Genomic DNA, 25,570 nt, shown 5'->3' with positions numbered 1-25,570 from the left:
ATCTTGATTCTGGGCCCTGTTCTCTCTCTCTCTGATCCCGAGGTGCCCTTCCCTGTCCCAGTAGTGCAACACTGTCTGTATTCAGATGAGGCCATTTAAATATTCACATCACCTGATCTGGCCCTTTCTGCCTCTCTGTTCTCATCAAGGTGCTGGCTATTGACACCCTGATGTCCTCATCTGTGTGACACACTGACTTCTTCCTCCAAGTGACACATGACCTTCTCCTCCATATGACATACTGATATCATCCATGTGACAAACTGACCTCCTCCTTCATGTGACATATCACCTCCTCATCCATGGGACACATGTCCCCCTCATCCATGTGACTTGGTGACCTCCTCCTCCATGTGACACTTGACCTCCTCCTTCATGTGACATATGACCTCCTCAGCTCTCTTGGCTGGCTCTTTCTCAGCCTTTGGAGCTCACCCTAAAAGCAGCCTCTTACTTAGAGCCAGATATGCATCTGCTGGATGTTGAACGGGTGAGCTCAGCTTCCCTCCATCCCCACGCTGCTGTCCATCCCACCCACCGCACCGTGCGAGTTTACTCACTGAAGCGCACGATCTGTCCACGTAAAGTGACTCAATATTTTTGCCTCATAGTCAGAATCATAGACTTGGACCGTACACAATGATGATTTAAATATATGTTTATTCATGAACATTTTCAAAGAACTCTAGTCTTATATTTGTTGTGGTTGAGATGAAGAATATATTTTCTCATGAGAAGGAGAAGGTGAGAAAACGTGACGTAAGTGGGAGAGCCCCTGAGACTTTGGGTGGAGAGCCTTTGCCTTCCTTCTCCATTTCTGCTTTCTTTGTATTCCTGTGTGAGGGTCTCCTTTCCTGGGATCTCACGCACTTCCTGTCTTATGCTTTGTTATTCCTCTTCATTCTTCCTCCCTCCTTCCCTGCTCCTTACTTTCTTTCTGAAATCTCATCTTTCTTTCTAAATCTCAGCTTGCTCTTTCCCTTGCTTATTGTTAATTTAAACCAGGCTTTCGCTCCAGTGCCACCATGGCCTGCTGTGTAGGAGCAGTTCTGTAGTGTTTTTTTGGAAGGACCATAGAAGATGCTGGTGTTGCCAAAAGCCCATTCTGAGAAAGCTCTAGAAAAAGAACCGGAGTGTCCTCCTCATTCAGACTTCATCGGTTTTGTCTCCAGTTGATTAGTCGGCCTATGGATCTTAGAATTCCAAATATGAGGACAAGCTTTTTTATCTCGGTCTGTATCATGAATTATGTTAAGGTATATTGGTTTCATGTTATTAAGGAAGAGAAAAAATAGTGACCATTTGCTCCGCATTTCTTTCAAGTGTGCTAGAAGTGCCCATCAGTTTGAGTGTTGTGTCAAAGAAACACACTGGCTTTTCAACAACTTTCAAATGATCACTTATAAAGCCCCCAAAGAACTTAAAAAATGAGTTCTATTTCATTTCAGATTCTTCCTGCTGCCTCCTTGTAAAGGGTGCAGTTCTTGCTCTTGGCATGTGGGATTTCCTGAGGGCTGCTTTGCTCTAACTCAGCTGCAGTTTGATGAAACTTAAATTGGACAGTATTACTTTTCATTATGAGCAGCTCCAAGCGTTTTCCCTGAGACGGGATCAAAGGGAGGTACCAACAACTTACTGAAATTACACTCTTACCTGGAAGGAGCTGCCAGACAACATTCTCATCTCATGAGCAGTATACTGCTGAAAATAGCATGCATATCCTTTTGACTTACTTTGGGGGATTCAGTGACATAATTAGGAATTACATAGTAGTATGCGACACACCGTTGCAAAGATTGATTTCTTTAATAGTTTACTGAAACATTTGAGGGCCAAAATACTCACAGTCTTACGGAGCAAACAAAGCTAATATAGAAACCTTTATCAGAATTGTCTCCAAGAATTTTGGAGACTTAGGATGAGCCAGAGAGTATAAAGATTGTCTAAATAACACAGAATCACCCAGACTTTCAAAAATAGATGTGTAAAATGTGCTTTCAGAGGCTCAAATGCGTGCCTCTAATTCCACGTGATATAATATTACTTATGTTCCTTAGATTAGTTTTTCTACCAGGCCAGTGGTTCTTAACTGGAAGTGATGTTTGAATTACTCAGGGAATCCTTTAAAAAACATGCCTGCCAGAGGACCATCCCAGATCATTGATTCTGAAGCACTTGTGTTGCAGCCTGGCAGTATGTACTTGGAAAAAGCCCCTGCGAAATTATGAAGCCTCTGGTTTCAAAACTGGTTAAGGATCACTGCTCTTGACTCAAAGTTTGGTGCAGTAGAAACGAAGACTGCGCCATCTTTGTAACCTGGAGATCTAAGTGAGTGCCTGGTTTGTGGACGTGAGCTCAGTAAATGTTCTTGAGGAAATGGAAGCAAACAATCTAGCAAGCCATACCATGTATATTTTTAACTACTCATTCATTTAGATTACTACTGGCTAAGTAAATTTAATAGTTGAATAGAATTTTTAAAATAACCTTCAGAGGGAGGCCTCTTCTACAGAATTATATAGCATTTTTTAAAAAAGATTTTATTTATTTATTTGACAGACAGAGATCACAAGTAGGCAGAGAGGCAGGCAAAGAGAGAGAAAGGAGGAAGCAGGCTCCCTGCTGAGCAGAGAGCCCGATGTGGGGCTCAATCCCAGGACCCTGGGATCATGACCTGAGCCGAAGGCAGAGGCTTTAACCCACTGAGCCACCCAGGTGCCCCTATATAGCAATTTTTTAAAAAAGATTTTGTTTATTTATTTGACAGAGAAAGAGAGAGAGAGAAAGCGAGTGAGGGAGCAATAGCAAGGGGAGGGGCAGAGGGAGAGAGAGAAGCAGACTCCCCACTTAGCAGAGAGCCTGACATGGGCCCCCATCCCAGGACCCTGGGGTCATGACCTGAGCCACAGGTAGACGCTTAACCGACTGAGCCACCCAAGTGCTCTTACATAGCATTTTGTGATTTAAATGTTTAGTAAGTAGGCACGTGATATAGTTTTTAATAATAATTTAATATGAAACCAGAGAACAAAGCAAAATCACAAAAGACACCTCTATAAATTCTGATATCTGATTTTTCCTCCATTATTTTATGTGTAAAAATGTCTTTTAGAATAAGACCTCTGGTAGCATCCCACCATTGTACCAGGCTCCATTTTCCTATAATGTTTACTCATAAGTTGATAAAAATATTATTTTTTAGTAAACTGGAATTTATGCATTTGAGTGATTGCTCTTTTTTTTTTAAAGTTGACATGTTGGATGGCAGGACATTTTGGAAAGTTTTCCCAGGTCATATATGTACCTGTCTCTTGCCTTCCTACCAACCACTTCTCTAAGACTTTGTCCCTTGCCATTAAGGAAGCTTCAGTAAAGGTGGGTAGATAAGAAAGCATCTGAGACAGAGAAAAACCAGGGACCTGTACACGGGAGCGTGTACTCGGGCACAGGTGGACACAGCAGAGCTTGGAGGAGGGTGGACTGTTGAGGAAAAGCTCAGGAATAAGGTGAGATCGGAGCTATAATGTTAGGAGAGGAAGGGGTATTCCAGGCAACTGTTTACAGAGCTGGGGTGAGCCAGACATGAGCAAAGGCAGCTGGGAGATGGCGTAAGCCGCCCACAGAGTGAGGAGCCATGACAGAGGAAGTACGGACCTCTGTAGAGGGAAGTGCCTTTGCCAGAACCATGCTTTCCTTCTGTCCCAAAGTCAGTGAATGATCAAGTTTTCAGTAGGACATCTTAGGAAGAAAGCCACTAGTTCTCTATGGGTGTGAAATACCATTGTTTGTGAGACCTGTGGAACCTGTCTTTACCGAGGCACCAAGAGACATTTGTCTCCTGGTTACAAACAGAAGTTGAGAGGTGTCTCTCCTCCACTGTGACTTGCTTTAACATCCATCATAACCTTAAAACTTGTGGGTTGAATTAAATCTTACATTGCTGTTTTGAATCTGTCATCTGCCTGTTAAAAACAACCCCGGCATTAATGGAGTACTTGACATGTCGCAAATTCCTGATCTCTGGGTGCTCCTCAGGCCAGAGGAGGAGGGTGACCATTTTGTCCCATTATTTGAGACAGTCTCATTTTATGCCTGTGTCCACTTGCAATCGTGAAAGCTCTCCCATTTTGATTGGAAAAGAGTCCTACTTTGGAGGATAAATTCTATGGTCACCCTATTTTGCGGTTATTTTCCTTCCCCAGCACAAGAGAAAATTGGGGCTCAGAGAGTCATGGATGTCTAGAATCACTGTCACCACCTTGTCTTAAGCACCTTATGTGGGCAAAACAGGAGTCTGTCTCCTGGATAATGGAAATGTTAATGGTAGGTTGTTCGTTTAGAAATGAAAACTTAGACATAAATAAATGAATATTCTTGTTAGAAAAAAAGAGACACTCTTCCTAGGGAAAGCATCATATTATTGATGCAAGATACTTGCAGTATTATTTCTTCATTCCATTTGGAGGCTATGTTTTTTTCTACATTTATTGTTACCTCCTACGTACAAGTAGCTGCACTAGTTGCAAGATCATTTGGGGATAAATATGACATATCAGGGATGGTTCAATCAATCTTCAACTGTGATTGGCCCTGTTTTATTAGATGGTTAAATCACATAACTTAATTGATACCGTGTAGTCAAGCTGATGATGAATGATGCTAGGTATCAATAAGCCCATCATTGAATGTGTTCCTGTCCTACTTATCCACCTGTCAGGACACTGAGAGCCACTCGGGCAGGCTGGCATGGGGGCTGGTCTTGAGAGATATTTAGTGCTTGTCACCATCCAAAGTAGCCAGGATGAGGAAGAGTCGGGAGGTGCGGGCAGGTGGCCTCTGGGAGAAGATGGGCTCAAAACTAGTAAATTCTAAGATGCTAATGAGGGGTTGGAATTAAGAGACAAAATGGCCCCCGGAAGAGATGGGCAGGAGCAGAACAGCAGCATCTAATGCCATGACCGAGGGCCTGGTCTCTCCTTGGGCCTTAGGTATTTCTCATGTTGCTTGATCTTTCTTGAAAGGCCAGAGGTCTGAATGACCACTAGTCACACGCTTTATTTCTTGGCCTAGCATTACATTTTGTTTTGTTCGTCTGACTTGAATGCTGCGGAAAATAAACTCATCGTCTTGTGGAAAGAATGTTGGTAAAGTTTTACTTTACATTTTCTTTTGTCCCCCCCACCCTTAGGTTTTGTGAATGATTCTGTTACTAAATCTATTGTGGCTTTGCGCTTAACTCTGGTGGTGAAGGCCAGCACCTGTGTATCAGGGGAGAGCCATGCAAATGGCCTGGAATGTTCCGGAAAAGGAAAATGTACCACGAAGCCATCCGAGGTAAGGGGACACCTGGTAGCTTTTAAAAGTTATATTTACGTAAATATGTGTCTGTACCTGTATATTGATACCTATCTATGTCTATCTATCAAGAATGAAAGGGGAGAGAACTAGTGAATTTGCTGAAAAATCCCTACAAATTTCTGGTTTCAGTTATACATTAGTGAGCAGCATATGGATATCCAGTCTCTGTGTAACTTTTTAAAGTCATTTTAACATGTTGGGGCAGTGCTAGATTTTGCTTTGGGTGAAGTAGAGATGTTTTGAGAAGAACAGTCCTGCTGTCTGGTGGAAGAATCCAGAACAATAGCAGAGGCATTTACTTTCCGGTTGTTACGTCACCCCCTCCTCAGACTTAGCATTTCTCTAGTGGAAGTTCTATAACAGAGTTACAGAAGCAAGAGAAAAGAATAAGAAGGAACAGAGAAGACACAGGGTCAGGAAGGCTCATGTTATTTTTGACCTATGCGGACTAGTGTCATCAATGCTATGGTGGGCCAGAGTCCTGTGCCCCTTCTTCTTTATGGCTCAGGTCACACGGGCCTGGGGCAGGGGCAGGGAAGGACAAGTTCCTCCTCCTTGTTCTCTGCTGAGTGTCAGGGGTCTGAGAGGCAGACCAGCATGGGACTGTGGTCACTGAGACCCACATCCCCGGTACAGGGCTCTGTTAAAACAGCTTCCGCTGGAGTACTTGGGTTCTGCCTGGCATCCCAGGAGAGGGAGACTCACCCCTTAGGAGGGAGCCTGTTCCATTAGGGCACATCTGTTCCTCTTGCCACTTGCCTCCATGAACCTCTCCCTGTTCCACACATTTGTCCACTGGAGTTCATGCAAAGTGAGGTGGGTCCCCCAAGTCCCAAAAGAGCGTGGTTTGTTTTAGACCGATATTTAAAAAAATATTTTTTTTAATTTGAGAGAGAGAGAGTGAACAGGAGCCAGAGGAGACACAGGGGGAGAGGCAGAGGGAGAGGGACAAGCAGACTCCCTGCTAAGCAGGGAGCCTGACATGGGGCTCGATCCCAGGACCCCGAGATCATGACCTGAGCCAAAGGCATATTCTCAACTGACTGAACCACCCAGGTGCCCCAGTTTCAGATCAATTTTATGGGTGGTGCAGGTAAACTTTCTTTGGAGAAACTTCCTTAGGGTAATGTCGACACATTTGGTAATAGTGGTATGAACTTGGTGCACTGAGGGGAGGGAGGTGACGGACAGAGAGGTGTTGGGAGACACTTTCAGGCATTGCTTAGGTCATTTTGGAAGACCCATGATCTTGATGTGTTAGGTGTATATTTGCGGAGGCGTAAATATACCATTTTCTGGTGAGATATTCTCTGCAGGAGGCAGAATGCCCTAAGAGAGTTAGAGAACAATAATTTCTGCTAAATCTTTGAAAAGGAACACAAATGTAAACCAAAGCCAGAATGAAACCCCCCGGGCAGGGGATGGTGCCTGGCATGGAGCCAGGAGACAGAGCCAGGGATTTCTTGTATAAAGCCAAGCCTGCCCTCTGAATCCTGTTTTCTTCCATCTTGCATAGCAACTTGGGCCATTTTCTCTCTTTCCTGAGGAGAAGCTTCATTTATCAGTTCATGGGTGGAAAAAAAGAAGTAAAGGATCTTGAGTGTTCTGCTATGACAGTAGAGGCAGAGCAGGGTATAGAAGCTGAGAGAAGATGAGGAAGCAGTGGGGGAGCTCATCTGATAAGGACGTTCCAGACGAGAGGAAGCGGGCAAACCTGAGGAATGCTAACGGCCCCAGCTGGAAGAGCATCAAACCTTCCAAGTGTGAAGAGGAGACACATCGGTGTTCCCCAGATTCATCCTTATTATTCCGAGTGAATAGTTCTTGGGCCTCACTAGCCGTGAGAAAGACAAGAGTGGTGGACGAGAAATGGCTGAGATGAGGAAGGGAGGGTTGTTCTTGGAATTTGGGACTGACACAGTGGTTGTTCCCTTGTGAGCTTTCTCTTACGGTGGATGAATCATCTCAGGAGACTTCTTACCCATACGGAAGTCACCATGATTTGTTTTGTTTGTTTTTGTTTTTGGAGACGGAGAGAGAGGGGGAGACGATGCATGCATGTATGGTGGGCAGTGGCAGAGGGAGAGGAAGAGAGAAAATCTTAAGCAGGCTCTAGGCTCAGCGCAAAGCCCAGTGTGGTGCTCGATCTCACAACACTGAGATCATGACCTGAGCCGAAACCGAGAGTCGGACACTCAACCGACAGAGCGACCTAGGCGCCCCACCATGTTTTCTTAGAACATGCATGTTGCTGGCTTACCCTCTTCCTCTGCATGGGTGTCATCTGCGTGGCCCCTCTCCCCAAGAGGCTCTGCCTGCTGGTGTAGAATTAACTCACTGAAAAGGCAGCTGAAGCATTTAGCGCCTGGCAGGTAACTTCGCAGATCTTGCCAAAGTGCTTTGTTTTTTGTGCAGAAAGGACTCAAGAGCCTTCCTGAAGAATCCCTGCTAATTTTAGCAGGTCACTTAAAGGAGGTACAGCTTCATTATGGGTGCTGGCTCTTTTGAAGAGCTCTGAATGCCCCGCCTCCCTCCTCTGCCCCCCATCCCACACCAGGTGTGAAACCTCTGTTGTTGTTGCTTCTCTCAAAGCCTGCATTTACCTTCAGTGAATTGAAGGAAATTGTGGCCAGTCGTCTTACCCAAGCCACAATAATTACCCCCAGTGATGCTAAGCGAATGGCTAGGCTGCAATTACCATGTCCCTGTACAGACCCGCCACATTGTTATCTTGGAGAGAACCATCTGGAAGCCAGTCCTCCCATTCACAAAAACATGGCAGGAGTTGTACTACCTGTGGCAGGATTAGGAATGGAAATCGGGCTTATATTTTTCGAGTGTAAGTGATGTCCCAGGGCTTTTTGTGATGGTTGTCAGTGGCTGTCGCGGTGACTTGTAAACAGTTTGGTGGCCATAAAAGACTGTCGCTCTCAGGTTTCCTTCTTTGTACTGTTTCCTCAACTTAGAAGTTACATAGTGCAGTCTTTCAGCCAAGGCAAGAAGCCACTCCGTAGTTCAAAACAAAAAGAGCTCTACTTGGTGGTTTAATGCGATTGTTTCTAATTACTTTTATATCTTTTTATTAGATCATCCATCAAAATAAGAGCAATTCTGTGATTCCCATACTACTCTCACTGGGTCATGGAGGTATTTCCTTGCAGATGGACTTTGGCTAGAGGCGATTTTACAATTCCAAGCTGACGGGTGGTTTGCCATAAAGCTCTACCTTCATGCTCTTAGAGAGCACTCCGTCCTCAGAAAGTCTCTCTCTCTCTCTCTCTCTCTTTTTTTTTTTAAGATTTCTTTATTTATTTTAGAGAAAAAGAGAGAGCGAGCGAGCGAGCGCGCACATGCAAGCGGGGGAGAGGAAGAAGGAGGTGGAGAGACAGAGAGAGAGTGAAGCAGATTCCCCACTGAGCACGGAGTCTGATGTGGGCTCGATCCATGACCCTGAGATCTTGACCTGAGCTGAAATCAAGAGTGGGTTGCTAAACTGACTGAGCCATCCAGGCACCCCTGGGAAAGTCTTTTTGTATGTTTACTATAACATGGGAAGGAGCTCTGTTTTTTGAAAACTGCTTTTGCTAACGAGGGTTAATTCTGATCTTTTCTTCTCCGTACCCCTCCAAAAAATTTTTAAAAAATTAAATAAATAAAATAAAAAGTAAAAAGTTGACTGTAGTTACTACTTCTCTTTGAATTTTGTCACCAAATTTGGCTGCTGTCTATTTGATGATTCCCTGATTATCCTAATGGTGTCAGGGCGCTTTGCTGGTGTGGGCCTTAAGCCTTCTTAAGATCCACTTAGGATTCACGGACCCTGTCTTTCAAGAACAAGAGTTATGTATTAGGATTCTCCAGAGAAACAGAACCAAAGTACAACCTATCCTATCCTATATATTTATGAATTAAGGAGATTTAGTTTAAGGGATTGACTTATTATAACTCCATCATTGTGGAGTCTTGGTGTCGTCAAAATCTGAGTGGGAGGCCAGTGAGCAGGAGACTCAGGAAAGAGCTTCAGCTCTCGTGCAAAAGGGTCTGCTGGTGAACCAGGAAGAGCTGATGTTGGGGAATGAAGTCTGCAGGCCATCTGCTGCAGAGATCTCTCTTGCTCAGGGGAGATCAGCCTCTCATGCTATTTAGGCCTTCAACTGTTTGGGCGAGGCCCACCCTCGCTACAGGAGTAAGCTGCTTTCCTCAAAGTCCACGGATTTAAATGTAAATCTCATCCAAAAACACCCTCACAGAAGCATCCAGAATATTGTTTGACCAAATAGCTAGGCACCATGACTCAGCCAAGTTGAGTCACATTAAATTTATCATCATGAGATTCTATTTTTTCTCAGATTCACCGTTGCCTCCTTTCTGCTGATTTGTGTTCCTTGCCCACAAAGTTAAAGGAATAGTTTTAAAATTTTAGTTTGCCTAAGATTTGCTTGAGGCCCTGACAAAAAGGGTCATATTCCAAGACCCTCACTTGGATTATGACACCCTTCATTGGCAGCCAGGTGATTTGGCGGAAGTAGATTGTGGACTATCATTCTGTAAGTGGAGTCTCAGGACCAGAGCTTACCATCTCCCTACTTTTGCTGCTTCTCTAAAGCAATATACAACATCTTTTTATTCAAGGATTTCATTGTTCATAATTTTAAGGTCATGTGGAATTAATAAAGAGAAATGCTGGTAGGTGATATGTTTCCATACTTACCTCAGCACTCTCCTGTGTCTTAGCCCAGGTCTGTATTGATAAGGATCAGGCCTCCATCCTTAGAAGGTTCCTCAGGATTCTCTCTAGCTCTTGCCTTCGGGATCTATCATCCTGAGGCTGTTTGAATTGGATACAGGTGCTACCTAGTCAGACTTTGTTTTGAGAGAGAGGTAAGCTGGCTTTGTGTCTGAGAGCCATTCCTAAGCCCCTTTGGAGCCTGTGTCTTAATCTTAATTCTGTCTCTAGATGTGTGCCTGTCCACGGGAGAAGTAGGAACATGTCAGGTTCCTGAAAGTTCCCAACCTTCTGTTACCTCCCTCCCTACTCCTGGGAGTTGAAGGCTCAAGCTCTAGTAAGTCCTAGTATTTTCACAGCCGAGTTCTTCTGGTTAGGGTTGGTTTATTGGGAATAAGTCACTGACCTTAACTGGTTGCTTTGTCCCTGGTTTGATAACACCCTCTGTCCTTGTTCTAGAGCCCCTGTGGCCTGGATAGGGGATACTACCCTTCCAGGAGTCAGTCTGCCTTATATCAACACCCTCCTTATTTTTTTCCTATTTCCAAAGATGTGCCTCTTTATTAGGGTTCCCAGCAAGTTCCCATTTCTGAAGTTTGCTTGTTTCTAATCTCATTCGCAGGGCAAAGTGATGAGTCTGCCCTGATCTGCGTGCGTGAACATCCTTTCCAGCTTGAACTGTGGCTCCCCTCACTAGCCAAGTGTCCCCCTGCTTCCTCCCTTAACTCCCTGTGGTTTTGCTCATGCTGTTCCCACCATCTGGAATGCTTAGCTGCTACACCACCCTACTCCAGCCCTGTGACTCCTGCCCTCCCACCTTCCTAACTTTATTCCAGGTTCAGCCCCAAACCTTCTTCCTTCGGAAAGCTGTCCACACCTCCTGCTACAAGCTCCCTCTCTCAAGCCTGGCAACATTTTAGTTTTCTAATGAGACACCTGACCTTTGATTTCTGCTTATATTTCTTTATGTGTGTTACTATTTGCATGCACTGGCCTGCAGAGTTACTACCCATCTGAGCCTGGTCCCACGCCAGGCACTGGCGAGGACACACTTGGTCAGCTAAGATGCGGGGTCCTGGATGAATCGTGGGTTCAAGCGTGGGGTGATGTGTGCCACGGGAGGGATCTGCAGGTGCCTTTTGGAGGCTCAGAGAAATACCTTACTCAGAGATGGGATCATAGAGAGCTTCCCAGTGGAGTCTCAGATGGTGAGCTCCGTGCTTTTAGAGCCTGTTTGTTCCATCTGTATCATTGTAACAGCTCAGCAGGGGACTTTCGGCATGGTGGTGGTGGTGGGGGGGTGCTCCAAAACTGCCTATGAGCCGAATGAACAAAATAAATAATTAAGAACAAGAATAGGGCGGAAAATCAAATCTCTGAGTTTCGAGTTAGATATTATAATTTGAATTATATGTTTGGTTACGGGAGCATGGGAAGGACATGGTGAATTTGGTTTCATAAACTAATGAGTTGGAAACTAGTCTCTGATCTAAAGCCTTCCCACAGATGGTGTGACCCAGAATGTTGTAGTAACCCCTCGGGAACATTTCAAGCAATGTTGCCAAGGCTTTTCTTCTCATTTCAAAATGAAATCGGTTAGAATAATTTGAACCAGTGGCCTCTTTGATGCCATCCTCCTGTAGGCTGGAAACTGTCAGCAAACTCCTCTTTGGGTTAGGAAGAGCACTGTGCCAGGGGGCAGAAGAAGATGTCATATTCTTTGGCTCATCTCATCTGTGAGAGCTCATTTTTCCACCACCATCAGTGTAAGTGTAAAGACCCTAATGAGGCTTTGCAAAAAGCCTGTGACCTGGCAGGTTTTTGAGAAAGAAATGGGGAGGGACATTGAGTAGACAAGGAAGCCCATCAGAGAATCAGAGGAAGGGCATTTGCTGTATCCTTCTCGGCATCAAAACAGCAGCTGGCAAGCAAGCCGTGGAGCTGCTTGCTGCTAGTTCTGTTCAGTGCGTGGCGGGGTCAGGTCCCCACAGGCTGCCAGCACTGTGGGGACGCTCCCCCCCGTAAGTAGGGAACAAACCACAGCAGGGGAGGATCAGAACAAAACAGTGGATGGAACCTACTTGAGGAAGCAGTGGTTAGTGGTGTTACAGAGAAAAGAGACACTTTGTTCTAAGAAATTGTTCTAAGGGAGGGAGGGCTTTTTCTTGACTGAATAAATAGCTTCGGAACAGTGCTCATTAAACATTTTTGAGCTGGAGAATAGATGCTTAGGAATGAATGCCAAATGAACGGGCCTGAGATACATTTATTTGCTAATAAGGGATGGGCGATCTGTCCTGCAGATTTTCCTTGCAGAAACTGCCTTGTGGATCTCTGAGATGAAAGTACTTTTATGGATAATAAAAATAGAATCATAATTATTAGAAACATATTAAGCACAGAGATCATAATGTGAGTGCATCCCAGTTGTGTTTTCAGTGATCAAGGAGAAGCCTGTCTAGAATTTCACTGACTCGTGTCTGAATTATAATTCTTGGCACTAATGTAATTAAAAAGCCATTGCTGGGGCAGTTGGGTGGCTCAGTCAGTTAAGCATCTGACTTCGCCTCAGGTCATAATTTCAGGGCTGTGGAATCCAGGCCTGAGTGGGGTTCCCTGCTCCCTGCTCAGCTGGGGAGTCTGCATCTCCCTCTCTCTGCTCTTCCCATGCTTGTGCTCTCTCTCTCTCAAATGAATGAATAAAATCTTAAAAAAAAATTAAAAAAATTAAAAAGCCACTGTAGCCTCTCATGTTGTAAAACAGGACGATCATATCATTGCCTACACAAAAACAGGACAGCATATTTGAGTCTATTTTAAATTATTTAGAGAAATAATTGTAAATTTATGTCCCAAAGGAAAGATGTCTCACCATGCTTCTGTTTGGTGTCAGCATTTTCCAGAAGGTTGAAATGTATCTCCTCCTGCTAGTGGACAGTTACAGAAGCCTTGTTGTTGGCATCCCAAATATATTGGGGTGAGGATTATATTCCTCGTGACATTTCCAGGGTCAAAGAATTGAAAGTAGAGGTGATTTTTTTTTTTTAAGATTTTATTTATTTATTTGAGAGAGAGCGAAAACACAAGAGCAGGAGAGGGGGAACAGAGGGAGAGGGAGGGGCAGACTCCCCACTGAGCAAGGACCCTGGGATCATGACCTGAGCCGAAGGCAGATGCTTAACGGACTGAGCCTCCCAGGCATCCCTGAAAGGTAATTTTATTATTTTTTTTTTAAAGATTTTATTTATTTATTTGATAGACAAAGATCACAAGTAGGCAGAGAGGCAGGAAGAGAGAGAGAGGGGGAAGCAGGCTCCCCGCCGAGCAGGGAGCCCAATGTGGGGACTCGATTCCAGGACCCTGAGATCATGACCTTAGCTGAAGGCAGAGGCTTAACCCACTGAGCCACCCAGGTGCCCCCAATCCCTGAAAGGTTATTTGAAAGGACTCCCCACCTATTTTGTTTTAAACACCAGGAAACGGAGGTCTAAGAGAGCTTTAAGCTATTTGTCCACAGCCCAAGAACTAGATTGTGGTAGAGGCAAGACAAGAATGGAGGGAGATTTCTGCCCATCTGTTGGGGGGCTCCTTCCGTGGGGCAGCACTGCTTCTAGTAGAACATTCACGGTGACAGTGAGCCTTACTGCTTGTGTAGTGTCTTTGCGTAAGGGTTCACTGTTCACTGTAAGGAAAACCAGGCACTGTCAGGTCAAAAACTTTTTAAATGATTTGACCTTGTGACTTTTGGGGGCAGCCCTTCTTCAGGCTTAACATACTCATGAATTCTGGGAGGATCTTGTTAAAATGTGGATCTGGACCCTGTGGGTCTGGGGGTGGCCCTGAGATGAGACACTGGTGATACTGTGCCATGCCGTGGAGGCCAGACCCCAACAGCAGTCAGAGAGACCTAGAAGATTCGACAATTTCCACTTGGAGTTTGGGGCATACATTACAGGGGGGGGGGGGGGGGACTAAGCTCTCTGGGACTCTTTTCTTGTAGAGAAGACTTTGAGAAAATCAGAGTACAAGGGAGCCAAGGAAGGCAAGGAAAGAGAAAATCCTCTTTATGGTGACTAACATAATAATAATAAAAAAAAAATCCCTATAGGTGTGCCCTGCGACCCTTTACACATAGCCTGGCCACTTTTCTTTGCTTTATTTTATTTTATTTTTTTGTAAAGATTTTATATATTCATTTGTCAGAGAGAGAGAGAGAGCACAAGCAGGGGGAGTGGCAGGCAGAGGGAGAAGCAGGCTCCCCACTGAGCAGGGAGCCGGATGCAGGACTCAATCCCAGGACTCCGGGAGCATGACCTGAGCCCAAGGCAGATACCTATCAACAGAGCCACCCAGGCGTCCCTGTTCTTTGTTTTAGATTACTCCCTCCCCCCCTTTATTGAGATACACTTGACATATAACATTGCATTAGTTTTAAGAGTACAAGGTAAAAGTTTGATACAGGTGTATGTTGTGAGATGATCACCCTCCTAAGTTTAGTTACCATTCATCACGTCACTTAGTTACAATTTTTTTTTTTCTGGTGGTGAGAATTTTTAAGATCTACCTTCTTAGTCACTTTTGAATACCAATACTGTATTAACTATAGGCATCACGTGGTATCTTAGATCCACAGGAATGATAAACTTCTGCTTGTACAATAATAAAAAGAAGGTTCTGGCTAGATTTTTATGCCTGCGAGAAGAAAATCCTCACTCTGGAATTTGGTGGGCATGTTTTCCTCTCCCTAAAACACTCACCCTTGTGCCCTTTGATTGTTTTCTGCCCATGGTTTTCCGTTCTGCGCGGCTGCTCCAAAGACAGCGTTGGTATAAATGGACTCATCCTCTGCCCTGAAGTCTGAGGAGATTAGGGCTTTGGTTTGATGCTGAAGTTTTCCCCGTTCCTTCTGTGACATCCTCTTAGGTTTTAAGAATCGGTTCTGGCTTTGTGGCTTACCGGTCTGAGTTGTGGGAATATTAGGTGGATTCGGAATGAAGGTCCTATGTTAGGGGGTAGGACAGTACAACGTCCCCAAACCAAACTGACATGCCAGTGGACCCTGGGTGTGTGACTAATGTCTTCGTGGCAGGCAAGAGCTGGGAGGGTGGTGTTCATGGTATTAGTGGAAATCTCCTGGTCCTTCTGTCCAAAAATAGCTCCCTGCTGGCTTTCCTGGTGCTTTCTCTTCAGCGTTTGGTCCCATTTTCTGCCTGCCAAAGAGTTACAGACTCACTGGAGGATTTGTCCCCTGGATGGGGTGTTTGTGGTTTTATTTACAGAACAGCGTGGCTTCACCTTACCCAGTGGTTTTTGACTTTTTGGTCTCGGGGCTCCTTTATAGTCATAGAAAATGCTGAGGACCCTAAAGAGCTTTTGTTTATTGGGTTATATCCTATTGGTATTTATCACATTAAATTTAAACTGAGGAACTTAATATTAGTAAACCCATCATTGCATGGTAACATAAATTAACACTTTTTAAATAAAAAGTAACTGTATTTTTCCTTTTTTTAAAGATTTTCTTGTATTTGTGGGAAAGAGGGAGGGAGCGAGAGAGTGAGCACAAGTTGGGGGAGGGAGGGGCAGAAGGAGAGGGAGAAGCAGACTCCCTGCTGAGCAGGGAGCCCCACACAGAGCTAGATCCCAGGACCCCAGCATCATGACCTGAGCTGAAAGTAGAGGGTTAACTGACTGAGCCACCCAGGCGCTCCAAAAAGTAACTACACTTTTTTTTTTCTTTTTTTTTCTGTAACTATATTTTTCAAAGCAGAAAGAATTTAGTGGGAAGAGAAGCACTGTTTTCATTTTAACAAATCTCTTTAATATCTGGCTTAACGGAAGATGGCTGGATTTTTACACTTGCTTTTACATGCAATCTGTTGCAATGTGTTGTTTTGGTTGAAGTGTATGAAGAAAATTTAGCCTCAACAGATACTTAGTTGGAAAACAAAGGAGTGTTTTAATAGCCACTTCAGATAATTTTGGATATTTTTCTTGTAAATACTTTTGAATTTGATAAATGGCAAATTTTTAAAGGTTAATTGAACGCAAGAATCTGACACCCTATCAATGAACTCTTGTTCTGTTAGATTTCCCTTGATATGTCTTATATTTTGGATCTTCTACCCATGAATGGTTTTTATAACTTCCCACATTGGCCATTTGGAAAATACTGGAGTAATACAGAGCTCCCCAGAGCTGACACATTTCATTATCCGTTAACAAAAAAATCACATCGGTGGTTAATTTCACCACTAGTCTCACCAGGAAAGTCTTGAAGTCTTGTGAATAGGTCAAGTTCATAATGGAAGATAGACGTTTTCCAAAATTTGAATTTTTCCTGAGAAGTTCAAATTTTATCCCTGATAACAAAAATTATTGGTTGTTTTACTTGACATGATAGGGTGACTTCATTCATTTGAGAGAAAATACCTGCTGAATAGCCAAGTCTGAACAACTCTAGTTTGTCAGTCATTGTTTTAAGGAAAAAAGGTGTTCCGTGAAAAGTGAGCTAGTGCACGACTCAAACAACTGTGCCCTGTGTTTCCTTGAGGTCAGCCCCTGACCTTGGGGGGTGCATTGGAAGTGCTTTATGCATAACTCTGCTTTGTTACAGAGAACGTCAAAAAGATGTGTGCTCAAGGGTTTTGAGATTTCATAAAATTTTAATTTTTCACATCTTCATCAAGGACATTCTAAGTGAAACCGCCATTCCCCCCCCACCGCAAATGCGTGATGACAGTGAAGAGGCTTTGATTGCTGCCTCGAAGTCTCTGCTTTGATTTGTGTGAAGGCAAGAACAGTTTTTCTCACCTTTGTCTTGCATCTTTAGTACCAATTCCAACAGAGTGAAAAAGACACATCACATTTTAATATTATTATAAGATAGTTTTGGCCTCATGGACTCCCTGAAAGGGTCTCAGACCCCTCCTCTCAGAGCACTGGGAAGCCCTGTCCTGGTCCAGACTTGGCCTTGGACCTTTCTCTCTGGACTCTCTTTACTTTCTGCACCTTTAACCTATTTTTCTGACCCCCTCCAGGTTAGTTTTGAAAGGTCAGCTTTTCTGTTCCTGACCTTGAAAACCACTTTGCAACTTTTGTCTTTTCTTTGGGGTGATTCTCTGAATAGCTTCTTTGTAACAGCTCTGGGTCACTATGCCAAAGTCCAATTTGATGAGTTCTAGCTTTTGTCTGCCTCTTGACCCTCAGTGACCCCCAGGTTCTCAGATCATTTCTACCCACACTCACGCCCACCTTCAGATCAACTCCCACTGCCCGCAGAGGTCTCCAAGGCAGACTCCCTTTCCTTGCCTCTTTGTCCATTCTTCCTTCCTTGCCAGGTTCTGCAAAGAGCCAGATTAAAAACAAATGGAGCATTTCCTAAAATCCTGTTAAGAAGATAAAATGAAAGCAGACCAGTGACAATCATAGAAATCTGAAGTGCTTAAAACCAACCTTTCTGTGAAACATCATTGCAAGCTCTTTAGGTAGTAAACAGTTACAAGAAAATGGAGCAGATGGCTTTTCAGAAAATCAGCTGGCTTTCCTGGGAGAAGAGGCAAGATTTCACTCCAGGATCTTGCTGTAGGGAGGATAGTGGTGGCGTGTGTGTGTGTGTGTGTGTGTGTGTGTGTGTGTGTGTGTGCAGGGTAGGGCAGGGGGCGGGGGCTGTTACAGGCAGCAAGGAAGAGCTTGGGTAAGCAGTATGCCTTGCCTTTTTGGCAAACTTGGCATGGAAGGGAGGGAGAGAGCGGGTCGGTGCTCCAAGTGGGGAAACAAATCAAAGGGAGGAGTTTTTGAAAACTTCTAGAGTTTAGGATGTATCATGCTGATGAGTTAACGAGGCCAGCACTAGGAAGCTGGCAGATGAGGCAGGGCGGTAGGTGGGGCGTAATTAATGTACGAAGATCCTGGAGGAGTCAGAATCAGAAGAGATCCAAGAGGGCTTCAGAGCAGGGGAGGAAAGCTTCCTTCTCTGAGGCAAGTGATGTCAGGCACAGGGGGTGATGGGACTTTTAAAACAATTTTTTAAAAAATTGAGATGAAATTCATAAGATACAGAAGTAACCATTGCAAGGTCAACAATTCAGGGGTGTTTAGTCCACTTACAGTCATGTGGAATTGGCACCTGCAAAAGGTGGAATGACGTGGTCACCGATGTCCAGGGGCTTTAAGATGGAGCCAGGAGGCCATTAAGGAGGTGGGCCGTGTGCACGTTCTCACCAGTGGAAGCAGGAGTTTTGGAGCTGGGCCACACCATGAAATTTCCAGGGAATCAGCCGGAACACCTGCACCCTCCCACAGTAAGAGATTTTGCTCAGTGATGGCTTTAGAGACCACTTACATTCTGTTTAGATGAGTTTTCTGCCAACATGAATCAAAATTTTTTGTAAACAACACAGATGGGCATTCCCTTTTGTCTTTAAAATCCCTTGACTTTTGGGGTGCCTGGGTGGCTCAGTGGGTTAAAGCCTCTGCCTTCGGCTCAGGTCATGATCTCAGGGTCCTGGGATCGAGCCCCTCATCAGGCTCTCTGCTCAGCAGGGGGCCTGCTTCCTCCTCTCTCTCTGCCTGCCTCTCTGCCTACTTGTGATTCCTCTGTCTCTATTCAAATAAATAAATAAATAAAATCTTTAACAACAACAACAACAACAACAACAACCAAAACCCTTTACTTTTATTCCCAGGGGGTGGGGAGAGGGCTGTACAGTTTGGATTGCTACCAAAAACCTATACTCCCCAGATTGCAATTCTGAGACCCCCCCAGTACATGCTTTTGTTCTATTTTAGCTCTGCCTCTTTTCTCAGTTGGCACACCTTTATCTAGTTTCAGGACATTTCATTCCTCCTGAAGGAGATGTGTCCTGGTACGGCTGTCACTCCCTGCTCCTGCCCCCAGCCCCTGGTGACAACCGGTCTGCATTCTATCTCTAGAGATTTACCTCCTCTTGATATTTCATACAAATGCAGTCCTACAGTCTGTGACCTTTGGGGGTGGGCTTCCTTCTCTCCACACAGCATCTTCCAGTTCAGCTGTGTCGTTCCCAGGGTCCGTAATTCCTTCTTTTCATGGTTGAATAATATTCCATCGTATGGTCATGCCCCGGCTTGTTTACCTGTTTACTGTTGAGGGACATTCAGTTTGTTCTCCGTTTTTGGCTGTTGTGCTAGTGCAGCGAAGAACACGCATGCACGAGTATTGGAGTCTCTGTTTTCAGTTCTTCTGAGTGTATACCTAAGGAATGGAGTCTCTGGGTCATATGGGAATTCTGTCCAGGGCAGAATCGGGTCTGGGATACCTGGCCAATCTGAGGGTAGTCTTTGCCAGCCTGGTCTATTCCTAGGGAATGTAGAGTAAAGAGGTTTAGAAGAGATGGTCCCCTGATACTGCCTTGACTGGCAGTTGGCCAGGAAGCTCCCACCTCCATGACCAAGAGACAGGACAGGTGTCACCCCAACACCTGTCAGACCGTATTGAGCCATCAAGTGGGTCTCTTCCTGCAGACCACCTTTTCCTTGTCTAAGAGTAATCCCAAGAAAACTGGCCCAAACTCGCATGTCTATTACTCATCAGCAACAGGGAACTCATTCTATACTCAACTTTCACATAATAGACATTGGAGATGAAGATCAACATTTGACTGAGCCACCAGCATTACTCTTTCCCAAGTTTACAGTGGAGGAGAATTTCTAGTTTAATAACTCTGAAGTTAGACAGGGTATTTCCAAGTCAATAAGGAGCAGAAGAGCTGGCTTCAGAGGGGGAGGAGAAAGTTCTCCCTGGAATCGGGCAGGTGCTCAGTAACAGATATATGGAAGGAGGTTACCACAGGCCCCCAGGGGCTTCGCAGTGAAGGCAAGGATTCCAACTCTATATGACTGTACTTGGTTTCCACGTGATTCTGGGCAGAAAGTTCAAGCCATGTCTTAAACTTAGACAGAGGTGACTCTATGATATATGTAGGGAGATCTCATTTAGGGCTTAAGTGTGGACGGAAGGGCACAGAGCATGCTGGTGTGACAGGCTTCCAGGAGCGTGCAGAGGCCCTGGCAAATGTAGAATGTTCCAGATTTTTCCGGAATAGAAAGGTCATTAATTATGTAGGACACCAGAACCGCCGTTTATACATCTTGTTTTTGTAGTCACGACATTTTGGCAGGAAACATTGGGAAAAAGAAGCACATGAACACAGCAAATGCTGGTAGCAGCTGACCGAGTACCATTTATACATTCCATATATAATGACCCATGAGTGTTGAGCTCTATAGCTATAGAAAAACATAAAAATTTTTGCTTTTTCTCTCTTCATTATAATTTAATAACTGCTTTCTTTCCTAACTCCACTAGAATGATTTTGGGTTTTCTTTCCTACTAGCTTTTTTTTTTTTTTTTAATTTTTCATTTCTTTTACATGTTTTCATCACATTTTGCCTATGTCCTTTTTATTTGTCATTATCTGGTTTTGGTTTAATTTGGTATATATGTAAGAGCTGGTGAGGAAAGCATCATAGGTAATCACCCTCAAATGGTGTCAGTGACAGAGAATTGAACAAAGTCATATAAATCAAGCAAATTACTACAAGGGACATCAAAGTTAGTGGAAACTATAATATGGAAAGAATGAGCTCTGTGTCATGAAAACACCAGTCGAAGTGATGAGGCAGCCACCTGCAAAGGAAGTTTGTAGGGGTCGGGAACGGAAAGAGAGCCTTCGGCAAGGTGAGTGGCAAAGGTAGTGGTTGACTTGAACTTGGATTAAGTGACGGGTGATGCTGTCCCACCAGCCAAGGCCACAGACTGTGGGAACTCATCCTGGAATCCAATCATTGCTCTCCAAGCTTGAATTATTTTCATTGATTTTTCAACCCAAGCTTGCTGCTCTATTTTGGAGGATTTCTTTACACGTGCAAGATTTGGGGGATTAAAAAAAAGTACTATGTTGTGATATGTAAAATCAGAAACAGCTGCCAGATTTGAAGGAGTTTTGCCCACAGGGCTCTTTCAGGTTGCTAAAATAAATACAAGTGGAAGAAGTATGGGCTTCCCTATTTAGATGAGTATAATATTATACTTCCATTTTTTACCAAAAGAACAATTCATTTTAGCATTTAATCAAATATACCCCATTAAAGGCTGCTTGGTTGAAATTCACAGGATGAAGCCATCAGTTGCTTTGCTCTATCCTATTAGAAAGGATCTTCCGCTGACCCCAGCCCTGTGATGTGGGCATTTTCTTCACCCAAATTACTGGATGCGGATATAAAGACTCTCAGGAATTAACTTAAATGATTTCAGTAAGGGCTGAAATTTCAGCATTTTATAGGACTTCCAAAGGCACTAACATTTAGCTTCATTTTGATCAGTAGGGATCATATGATGGCATCATTTTTGTCATCTAGCTGGAGACAGAGTTCAAGGCGACAGCAGATACTCATGTGTTTGAGGAGAGCTGTCCCTGAACTTGGCCCAGACAAGGTCAGTGTGGACTTCCACATTGGTACAGACCATGCTGATGAATGAAGTATGAGGCTTCATGGCCCTGTGGCAGCCAGTGGACATGTCAGCAGATCAGAGGTCAAGGTCTGACTCTGGCACTTACTGATACTGAGTCGCTTAATTCCCTGGAGCTTTATAATCACAGTGATGTACAACCAGCATCTGTGAAAGCTTGGAGTTTTTACAGGGAGCTGAGAGGCCATTAAGGAGATGGGCCTTATCCCATCCCATCACCATGGGCATGGTGACAGTGTCCACGTCACAGAGTCGAGGCACCTGCAAGACCAGGGCTTATCTGGGACACATCCCACTGGACTCTGACATGAGATCATTTATGTGGAAGTGTTTTGTAAAGTCCTTTACAGATGAAAGATGGCACCCAACCAAAAAAATGGTGCTTGTTACCTCCATCACCGGCCTCCTTCCTGTGACCCTTGTTGTGCTTGGTGCTCCAATCCACTCATCCTTGGAAGTTTCTGCCTCCACTCATCCTCTTTTGAACTACCCAGGAACACTTCTGGCCTGCACAACTGACTTTGACTGACTGTAGTGGAAAATTGTTTGGGACCAGACTCATGTTTAATTTCCTTCTCAGAGTCCCAATTTTAAAGGATAATTGTTAGGAGAAAGTTGATGCTAGAATTTCTGAATCCAAGTTACTAGCATGTGCTCTGTACACTAGCATTTTGTGGAGAGATTTGTTTTGTTTTTAAGACCTGTGCTATGACAAGAGTGCTGTTGGCCACAAATAAGTGGACGATGGGCTGTTTGCCTTATTACTTACCCGTCATTTTGAAGTGCGGCTTAGTTACGTGAATTTTTAATTTTGCAGTTAAAAAAATAAAACTGTGGACAAATATCACTTTTAGCCCAAAATACTCATGAATATGTAATTGTTCCCCAAAGAGAACCTTGTTTAAAGAATCTTCTAAAAAATACAAAAAACCATGGTTATCCGCCAGCAATAGTGAAAAAGATAAATTTATTTTGAAATTTTTATTATGAAGAGCTTTACTTCTGAACAGAAGATTCTTGATTTTTTTTTTCTAAAATGCTTTTAAAAAAATAAAAGTAACTTGACATTGGTTCAGTGTAGTTGCCCCTGAGTGGGCTAGGGGCGAGGAGGCACGGTGGGTTGCTGCGCTGGTATAAAATTCAAGGATGTCTAGGGAGGTCCTTTCATCCCTAATTTTCTTGACACACCAGGCTGGAGGGATGCCTGGAAACCTGTTATTTGAGCTTAATTCCTGTGTAATAAAGGCCTGATTTCCTATTTAAATGCAAATGTCCCTAAAATGGTATCACACTAAGGTTTTCTCTGTCATTAAAACTGGAGTAGCTTAGTTTCGTAAGGGGTTGGTTTTAGTAGGAGAGAGAACAGTAGATAATTCTAGGTGTTGGATATGAGAATAAGGAGCTGGGTTTGGGGAGGTGAGATTTGTTAGCAAATCTGAGCCCTGTGTTTGGCTTTCATTTTCCCCAGTTTTAGATACAGGGGAGGCTGGTGTCATTTGAGCCAGTCGTCTGAGACAGATGTAATGCCAACACACTAAACTACTGTTATTCTGGGGGAGCCTGAGAAAGTCTAGAAACACTCATCTGATGACATAAATGACTTGGAGCCCTAGTCCATAGCAAAAGCCCATTTATGCGTTGCTCAGAAAAGAGAGGAATTTGGGCCAGCTAATGGGTTTTTTTTTTTTCCCTTTCCAACATGAGCATCTAAAAATTGTAATTAGGAAACATTATTTGTGGTTGATTCTTATACTGAGGCAGCCACATGGTAAGGTGTATTGGCCTTTGTCAGAACCTATGAGCATGAAAGAGGAAGACAACTTGAAGCTTTTTTTTTTTAAAGATTTTATTTATTTTATTTATTTATTAGAGAGAGAGAGAGAGAGATCACAAGCAGGAGGGAAGGGTATAGGGAGAAGCAGACTCCCCGCTGAGCAGGGAGCCCAGTGCAGGGCTCGATCCCAGAAGCCTAGGGTCATGACCTGAGCTGAAGGCAGACACTTAACTGACTGAACCACCCAGACGCCCAAGGACTTAATGTTTTTGTGCAACACTTACATGGACCTATGATTAACCCAAGGACTTCCACACCCCACAGTCTTCTGATATCACCCCATCGAATGATAGACATACTGAGGCTCAGGGGAATTAAGTATGTATTTTCTTTTTTTCTGAAGACCCTAAATCCAGTATCCTATTCTAAGAGTCATACGTGCAATGGAAAAGAAACTATCAGCATCAAAAATGGTTAAAATATGATACATGGACCAAGAAATTTTGAAAGAGAGATATGAGCAGTGTTCATGTTCCTATATTCAAAATCTGTGTGCAGACTTTTCTTTCTTACTTGGACTTGGAGGATTAAAGTAGTCCATGGAAGAGATCCTTTCATGTGAACATTATAGATTTATAAAAATAGTCTGAAAGCAAGCAAGATTCGTCATGCCTATGAACTAAAGTAATTCTTTTGGCACCCTGAGTTAGATATTTTGATGAGCTTTTCCTGGAAATTATTAAAATGATTTTTTTCTAATTATCTTGGGGAACGCATTTATTAGATATAACCTGCCTTTTGTTCAGGATTAAAATGATGAAAGCAGCCAATGTTTAATGAGATAAGATTTAATTTAAATGAATGATAGGGCCTTCCCACATTTCTGGTTTTATTTCAGTTTGTGTCCATGTCCATTCTATAAAGTAAGAAATGCATTCGTTAGATCAGGGACTCGGAATACAATCTTTGACAATAACATGAAGACATAGGTTTTTTTTTTCCCCTCTCCAAATACTGAGGAAATGTTTTTGTCAAATTCTATGGTCTCAGGGATTATATAATCAAGACAAAACTTTAGGAGTTTAGTTTAGGACAATTACTCTTATTTTACGAGTGATATATTCTTATTTCAATAGGAAATCAAGGGGCTGAAACATTGCTTTTCCCTTCCATACAGAAGGCTGAACTGATCCCTTCGATGAGCTCTTCTGTGTTTTGCTTATTTGTCCCCACCTCTCTCTTGGACTGGATTTGAGCCTATCCACAAAAGTACATAAACTATAAAACAACCTAGAGAGGAGGAAGACAGATGGGAAGAGGGAGGCAAAGAAGAATTATAGGTCCGATGGGAAAATAAAGCCAGGTTAGTTGTACATGTATGGAGGAAGAAGACCCTTAGACTGGTAAAGGTTGGAACTGGAGCGCACACACACTTTGGTTAGGCGTGGCCCGTGAATGTAATTGACCACCCATGTAAGGAGTCTGAAGGGCATGAGGAGAAACAGGGGAAACAGGGAAGGGGAAGGAGAGAAGAAAGGAGGACCACACACCCAAGGGTTTCTGTTAGGACACATGTCATTTAGGTGGACATCACACAGTTGGACTGTCTCCCCATCTCTGAATTTTGGGTGTCAAATGGGGACAAAGGTCTTGAGTCCTTGAGATCCTAAAAGGACAAAAGATGCCACTCAGGACTGACCTAAGAAGAGACCCAGAGCAATTGGAGTGTTTGAAACAGTCAGGGCAGGGAGCTGGGGCTTCTCTCGGAGGGAGCAGGTTCTGTACCTTTAACATGGGCCCGGTGCAGGCAGCTCCCGTGCGGTCTCCCCATGTATTCGAGCGCTGTGGTTTACTTTCAGTGTCATTTCTTTCAATAGTTCCTAGAATCAGATTTCCTGGGCTCAGACTTCAATTCTTTGATTATTAGCCAGCAGACCTTGGTCAACTGACTCAGACTTTCTGTGCCTCAGTTCTCCCAAATACAGCACTGGGATAACAACTACAGTGAGGATAATTGCACTTTGCAAAGCCCTTCTAACAGCATGTATTGAGTGTTCAATAGAGGTATTCGGTAAAGGTGATAGGGATGACGACAGTGACACAGATCTATTTCTCTAACTAGCTTGTCAATTCCCGGAGCACATGAACTATGCCTTCAATGTCTCTGTACGTGCATGGCCAGCTTCTCCATAGGGCTGTT

At 43.8% G+C, this 25,570-nt stretch overlaps 1 protein-coding gene across 1 annotated transcript in view; it reads left to right on the top strand.

Annotated features, from left to right (window-relative positions):
* Nucleotides 1–25,570, top strand: part of LOC111143680 (delta/notch like EGF repeat containing) — a 311,777-nt gene that overhangs the window by 164,695 nt on the left and 121,512 nt on the right. Inside the window, exon 5 of the mRNA XM_022497511.1 lies at nt 5,189–5,334. Within this exon, the coding sequence (XP_022353219.1) occupies nt 5,189–5,334 (146 nt within the window). The remainder of the gene's footprint in view (nt 1–5,188; nt 5,335–25,570) is intronic.

This window comes from Enhydra lutris, unplaced genomic scaffold (assembly GCF_002288905.1).
Source record: "Enhydra lutris kenyoni isolate GAN:26980312 unplaced genomic scaffold, ASM228890v2 scaffoldscaffold1, whole genome shotgun sequence".
Lineage (NCBI taxonomy): Eukaryota > Metazoa > Chordata > Mammalia > Carnivora > Mustelidae > Enhydra > Enhydra lutris.
Note: the sequence above shows the minus strand (reverse complement) of the source record. Positions and strands in the feature narration are given on the sequence as shown.